Source organism: Olea europaea, unplaced genomic scaffold (assembly GCF_002742605.1).
Source record: "Olea europaea var. sylvestris unplaced genomic scaffold, O_europaea_v1 scaffold797, whole genome shotgun sequence".
Classification (NCBI taxonomy): Eukaryota; Viridiplantae; Streptophyta; class Magnoliopsida; order Lamiales; family Oleaceae; genus Olea; species Olea europaea.
Window position 1 is genome coordinate 215,514 of NW_019266402.1, and position 7,457 is coordinate 222,970.

The 7,457-nt window shown below is 41.0% G+C and overlaps 1 protein-coding gene across 1 annotated transcript; it reads left to right on the forward strand.

Annotated features, from left to right (window-relative positions):
- The first annotated feature begins 3,233 nt into the window (after positions 1 to 3,233).
- LOC111391505 lies at positions 3,234 to 4,187 on the forward strand. Its single transcript, XM_023016737.1, has 3 exons — positions 3,234 to 3,425; positions 3,684 to 3,950; positions 4,110 to 4,187. Exons 1-3 carry the CDS (start codon positions 3,234 to 3,236, stop codon positions 4,185 to 4,187), a joined length of 537 nt encoding a protein of 178 aa, XP_022872505.1.
- Positions 4,188 to 7,457: the final 3,270 nt, after the last annotated feature.

Genomic DNA, 7,457 nt, shown 5'->3' on the forward strand with positions numbered 1-7,457 from the left:
AAAACGACCTATAGCCACATAGCTAAGGACAACTCATATTGAATCAAAACATCCAAATAAAGTAATAATAATAATAATAATAATAATAATAATAATAATAATAATAATAATAAAAAGACTTTGGAGGCATTTGTTTCCCGTTTTTGTAAAAATAAGAATGAAAATTATAGCCGTTATGAACTCCACACAAAATATAGAAATTCAAATTTGATGACTTGATATAATAGATAACGGTTATATTTTTCATTTTAATGGGGAAAGAATGAAAAACAAATAGGGGCTTTGTATCTATAGCTAGACGAAAACTATGCCAAAACTAATTGATTTTTATTTATAAGACAAAATCGGAGAAAACAGCCTAGTTTATTCCGACTTTGATTTGGGAGGGGTGAATTCATGGTACCACTTTAAATCATCAAGACTGACAATGATCATTATTAATAGGAAAAATTGCAGCAGAAGCTCCAAACCTTTGAAATATTAGCAGACTTTTTTCAAATCTTTGATTTGTTGCAACCATCACCCCTAACTTTTTCAAACGTTCTAGGTGAAGCCATTTTGGACGGTTTCTATCCACAATCCCATTAGTTGACCAAAAATTTAACTCTGACCATGCTTTTAATATTTTAAAAATGGGTAAAAGAGTAAATTTCCATTTATCACCTTAAATAATAATTAAATTAAAAATATAAGAAATTAAAACCCCCCTTCACTGCCATCTTCTTCCTGTCACCCTCACCCACCTCCACCCCCATCTCAAACCTAAAATCCAGACCAACCACCGCCACCTCCACCTCAATCAAGCAAATTTCGGACATCCTTCTCTGTGAGTGGCAAATGTCCCGACTCTATGCACTTTTCAAGTTACAGCAGCCTCATCATCTGTTGCACAGAAATTGCAATCTTGGAAAACAAGAGGATACAGACATACGATTCTTGCCGTCCCTCTCAAGGTTTGTATATCATAGTTCAAACACTAAATTTCCCCTACAATGGACTCAAATTAGAGGGACAAGAAATAATACCCTGCAATAGGCATTATATTCCTTATGGATTTCATCTATCTGAATTACTTCAATAGCTCCATATTTTTCTTTTCCAATCATCACATGGAGTCCTCCCAAAATGGGCTTTGTAGGTATTAATGGCACCAGATTCGTGCTTGTGGATAATGGGAATATAGAATCATCTGTGCATTTGAATGGATGGAATTCTTATCGGTAGAGGAAAGTGTGTGGGGTGCATCGAGATATAAAGTCTTTGATATGCTCAAGAAAGGGGCTGAAATGGGGATAACAGTTTCCAAGATTGGTGTCAAGGACTACAGTTTTACTTAGCCGCTTGACACTATTGCAGTCGCAGTTTGCCCAACTTCGGTCGCACATTGTAAATATTACTTCACTGAGTTGTAATTTTCTTTTCATTGTAATAGTTATTTCAGTTGTAAAATAGCTCTGATATTGGTAAATATTTAGTATAATTCCTCGTCTTTTAAACGTCTACTCCTGTCACTTAGATTTTTGTTCAGAATGCTATTATAGGGGGTATTAGTCATTCAAAAAATCTTTCAAGCTCACCGATGTCCGCCCCCTGCACCAGCATTTGTAATTTTTTGCTTTCATCAATTGTAATGTTCAGTTTTCATCAATCAATATTCAATTTATTTTCAATGTATTCAAATTCTCTATTGTAAGCTTTCTACAAAATTGCAACCAAATTTTCTTTTATCCCGATGCGACCGAGAAAAGGCGGAAGGTAGTCTATCGGAACAGACTACTGTCGCACGGTGTCCCTTTCTGTGCCAAGAAGAAGGGCACCCCGCGAAAGTTGGTATCAGAGCTGCGGCTCACAACCCTCGATAAGAAATCTATGGATCCAATTACATCCCAGACCACTGAAGTGGTAGAGCCTCAAAAGAAGGGTACTACGAAACAGCGTGTGGATGCACTTGATGAGACAACTACTAGATTGTACTATGCTATGGAAGGTCTCGAGGAAAAAGTCGAGATGGCTGAATCTGAGATTCGTGGATTACACATTTAATTGGATGAAAGCCAAAGAGCTTGCGCAGCAATGATTGAAGCTGCTGCAATCATTCATGATCTGCAGGATGAAATGGAAGCGTTAAGAGCTCAATTGCGGGTACTCCAACGTGCGGTGGGCAATGGGCAAGCTCCCGTACCCGAGTATGCTCCTAGGCTCAAAATTCCTGAACCGTGTACCTACGGAGGGGCACGTGATTCAAAAGAAGTCGAAAACTTCTTGTTTGATATGGAACAGTACTTTCTAACAGCTTCGATCGAAGACGAAGCTAGAAAGGTAACCACAGCTACCATGTATCTGGGTGGAGATGCAAAACTATGGTGGCGAACCAAATATGCTGACATTCAGGCCCACAGGATTCGAATTGATTCTTGGGATCTCCTCAAGGAAGCGATCAGATCGCAGTTTTTTCCGAAAAATGTCGAGTATCAGGCTCGACGGGCACTTCGAGACCTGAAACACACGAGCTCTATCAGGGAGCATGTGAAATCCTTCTCAGGGCATATACTGAATATTCGAGATATGTCGGAAAATGATAAGCTCTTCACCTTTATGGAAGGGTTGAAGCCGTGGACACGCACAGAACTTCAAAGACAGAAGGTTACTGATTTGAGCACGGCCATGGGAGCTGCTGAATGCTTGAGCGACTACCAAACAGAATCTAGAAAAGATCGACCTTCGGGGAGTAATCAAGCAAATGGAGGTGGTAACAGATCTTACAGACCCAGCTCGAACCCAAATGGGGGAGAGCTTTACTCTCAGAATAGAGAAAGAGCCTATCAAAGCACCCGTGGCTTTCAGGAAAACTATCATAATAGCCGTCAAGGAAATTTTAACGGCAACAACAGTAACAACTGGAACAAAGGAAAAGCAACAGAGGGCCGAACTGATGCCACTCCCAAATTGAAGTGCTTTTTATGTGATGGACCTCATCGGGTGTCGAAGTGTCCTCAAAAGCGGATGGTGAATACATATTGTCAGTTAGCAAGTGGCGGGTCAAGTTCAAAGCAAGAGGCCCCGTAGGCTAATTGTCATAATGAGACTGACTCTGAAGAGGATGAGGACGTAGTTGGGCATTTTCACATCGGTGCAACACACTGTTGCATCGGGTTGCTGAAAAGGATGATTTCCCATTGAAAGAGGCAAAGATGGAAGAAGCGAAGGCTCGAATTTGTAGGGCCAAAAGCTTAATGTACATTGATGTAAAAATCAATGGGAAGCCAATCAGGGCTATGGTGGATACTGGTGCTACCCACAATTATCCTGCATGTACCGAAGTAGAGCGGCTCGGACTTGTTCTAGAAAAGGGTAGTGGAAAAGTCAAAGCAATCAACGCCGCTGCTCAACCAATAGCTGGAGTGGCGAAATCGATGTTAATCAAAGTAGGTCCTTTCGAGGGAAGGACAAATTTATCTGCAGTTCAGATGGATGATTTCAAGCTTATTCTAGGATTGGAATTTCTTCGGGATACTAAGACAGCAGTGTTGCCATATTCTGATTCGTTAATGATGATGGGTAATAAGCCACGTGTCATCCCTACACAAGTTGGGAGGATGGGCGAGAAGAGTATCTCAACCATGCAATTTAGTAAGGGTTTCAAGAGAAATGAACCCTCTTTTTTATGCACTCTTCGATTGGAGGAGATCAAAGAAGCAAATGGTCCTATTCCAAAACCCGTTAAAAGGCTTATTTGGGAATTTGAGGATATCATGCCGGAAGAATTACCAAAGAAATTACCACCAAGAAGGACGATTGATCATGAGATTGAACTTATTCCAGGCGCCAAACCTCCCGCCAGGGTACCATACCGTATGTCTCAGCCTGAGCTTGAAGAGCTTAGGAAGCAATTGGGGAAAATGTTGGAGAGTGGAATCATTGTGCCTGCGAAGTCGCCATACGAAACTCCTGTATTGTTTTAGAAAAAAGGCCGATGGTTCTCTTAGAATGTGCTGTGACTATCGAGCCTTGAACAAGATTACTGTAAAGAATAGCTATCCTATCCCACTGGTTGCGGATTGCTTCGATCGACTGAGTCGCACGAAGTATTACACAAAAATTGATCTTAGGTCCGGATACTGGCAAGTTCGGATCAAGAAGGGAGACGAAGCAAAAACTACGGTGGTAACCAGATATGGAGCCTTTGAATTTAAAGTGATGCCTTTTGGTTTGACAAACGCTCCAGCAACATTTTGTATTATGATGAATCAAGTACTTTACGGGTTCTTAGATGATTTTGTCGTGGTGTACTTGGATGACATAGTAATCTATAGCGAGACATTGGAGGAACATGTCCAGCATGTGAGGCAAGTTTTTAATCGGCTACGAGAGAATGAACTTTGCTAAGTCGTCTAAATGCTCATTTGCTCAGACATCTATCAGTTTCTTGGGTCACATCATTGAACAAGGTAGAATCCGCATGGATTCGAAGAAGGTTACCGCCATCAAAGATTGGCAACCACCAAAAATCGTACATGATGTACGTTCATTTCTTGGGTTATGCAATTACTATCGAAGATTTGTGAAAGGCTACTCAGAAATTGCACTGCCACTTACTGAATTGACAAAGAAGGATAAGAACTGGGATTGGTCATCCCAATGCCAAGCTGCTTTTGAAAGGTTGAAGAAGTCCATGCGGACGAACTCGATTTTAGTCTTACCGGATATGACTAAACCATTCGAAGTTCATACAGATACTTCAGATTTTGCCCTTGGTGGAGTCCTCATGCAAGAAGGACATCCGGTAGCATATGAGAGCCGGAAGTTAAACCAGACAAAATGTCGTTACTCGGCACATGAAAAGGAATTGTTAGCAGTTGTCCATTGTCTCAGAGAATGGCGTCACTATCTTCTTGGGTCTCCATTTATTGTGAAGACAGATAACACTGCAGTTAGTCACTTCATGTCCCAACAAAAACTATCGAGCAAACAGGCTCGTTGGCAGGAATTTCGTTCAGAGTTCAATTTTATGTTAGAGTATCGTCTCGACTCTAGTAATCATGTTGTTGATGCTCTTAGTCGATGGGCCGATTTAGCTGTCATCTGCCCTGTAGCTGCTCTTTCAGGGAGCGCAGTCTCCACAAACACTAGAGAGCAAATTCGGGCACTTATGGAGAAGGACCCGGCTACCCAATATTTGGTCGACCTCATCAAGTAGGGTAAAACTCGACAGTTCTGGCTCGATGGGGAACTAGTGAAGACAAAGGGAGATCGCCTATATGTTCCTAAGGGTGCAGATATGAGGAAATCACTAATTACAAAATGCCATGACACAATTTGGGCAGGGCATCCCGGAGAGGGTCGCACTTGTGCACTACTGCAACGTGCATACTACTGGCCTCAAATGCGGGACAAGATTGCAACATATGTAAAAACCTGTCTTTTTTGTCAGCAAGATAAGACAGATCATCAGAAAAAGGCGGGCTTGCTAGAGCTCCTTGCCGTCCCCACCCGGCCATTCAAAAGTGTATCGATGGACTACATTATTGGGTTGCTAAAAGTTGAGGATTTTGGCACTATCATTGTCGAGGTGGACCGTCTATCAAAATATGCAACTTTCATTGCAGCGCCTAAGTATGTATCTGCGGAAGAGACAACTCAACTCTTCTTCAAACATATTGACAAATACTGGGGGCTGCCTAAGGACATCGTCAGTGATCGAGATCCTCGTTTCAGTGGCATATTTTGGACTGAGTTGTTCAAACTTCTTGGTTCAACTTTGAGCATGAGTTCTAGTTTTCACCCACAATCTAACGGACAGAGGAGCGCTTCAATTCTATACTAGAAGAATATTTTCGGCACTTTATCTCTACTTCGCAGAAAAACTGGGTAAAACTTTTGGATGCGGCCCAAATTTGCTTCAATGCCCAAAAGAGCTCTTCAACCAATAAGAGTCCTTTTGAGATTGTTACTAGCCAGCAACCGCTACTCCCTCATACAGTGGATGTCGAACGAAGTTCCAAGTCCCCTCAAGCAAAGAACTTTTCTCAAGAGTGGAAACGAAATATTGAAATTGCTCGGAGTTATCTTGAGAAAGCTCAAAAACTGTATAAAAAGGCTGCAGACCTAAAGCGCCGTTTCATTGAATTCAATGTTGGAGATCTGGTAATGGTTAAGCTCCCCGACAGAAATGTTTACAAACCAACAAGAGGGAAGGACTTAAGATTGTCACCAAAATACATCGGACCATTACCCATCGTGAAGAGGATTGGAAGAATTGCATACAGAGTTAAACTCCCTTCATGGTGTAAAATCCACAAAGTCCTTCATGTTAGTATGTTGAAGTCATACTTTGCGCATAAGGAGGACGCGTCTAGAAATGAGCCAAAGCGACCTGTGTTTGAACTGAAGAAAGCTGGAAAAAAGGTAGCTAAAGTTATTCTTGACCATCGAATCACTCGAGCTTCTAGAAAAGATTATCAGGAGTACTTGGTCAAATGGATGGGATGCAACAGCGAGGAGAATACTTGGAAAAGAGGAAAAGATCTCGGAGCCTTCAAACCATTAATTGAACCATATCATGCATTGATGGCACCGAGAACGTCGCCAAAACAAATGGGGGAGAATGTCAAGGACTGCAGCTTTACTTAGCCACTTGACACTATCACAGCCGCAGTTTGCCCAACTTCAGCCGCACATTGTAAATATTACTTCAAATTTGAGTTGTAATTTTCTTTTCATTGTAATAGTTATTTCAGTTGTAAAATAGCTCTGATATTGGTATAAACGTTTAGTATGATTCCTCGTCTTTTAAACGTCTACTCCTGTCACTTAGATTTTTGTTCAGAATGCTATTATAGGGGGTATTAGTCATTCAAAAAATCTTTCAAGTTCACCGATGTCCGCCCCCTGCACCAGCATTTGTAATTTTTTGCTTTCATCAATTGTATTATTCAGTTTTCATCAATCAATATTCAATTTACTTTCAATGTATTCAAATTTTCTATTGTAAGTTTTCTACAAAATTGCAATCAAATTTTCTTTCGTCCCGACGCAATCGAGAAAAGGCGAAAAGTAGTTTAGCGGAGCAGACTACTGTCGCACGGTGTCCCTTTCTGTGCCAAGAAGAGAGGCACCCCGTGAAACTTGGGCTTTCTGTGATGGTGCTCAACCTAATGATCTTCAATGGTGGTGACGGAGGCGATGGAGGTGGCGGCGACGGGTGTGATTTTGGGTTTGAGTTGCAAGTGGGCGGTGGGTAAGGGGTGAGAGGAAGAAGATGACAGTGGGGTTTTTTTTATTTAATTATTATTTAAGGTGATAAATGGAAATTTACTCTTTTACCCATTTTAAAAATATTAAAAATGTGGTTAAAGTTAAATTTTTGATCAACTAACGAAATTGTGGATAAAAATCATCCAAAATGGCTTCATCTGCAACGTTTGGAAAAGTTAAGGGTGACGGTTGCAATAAATCAA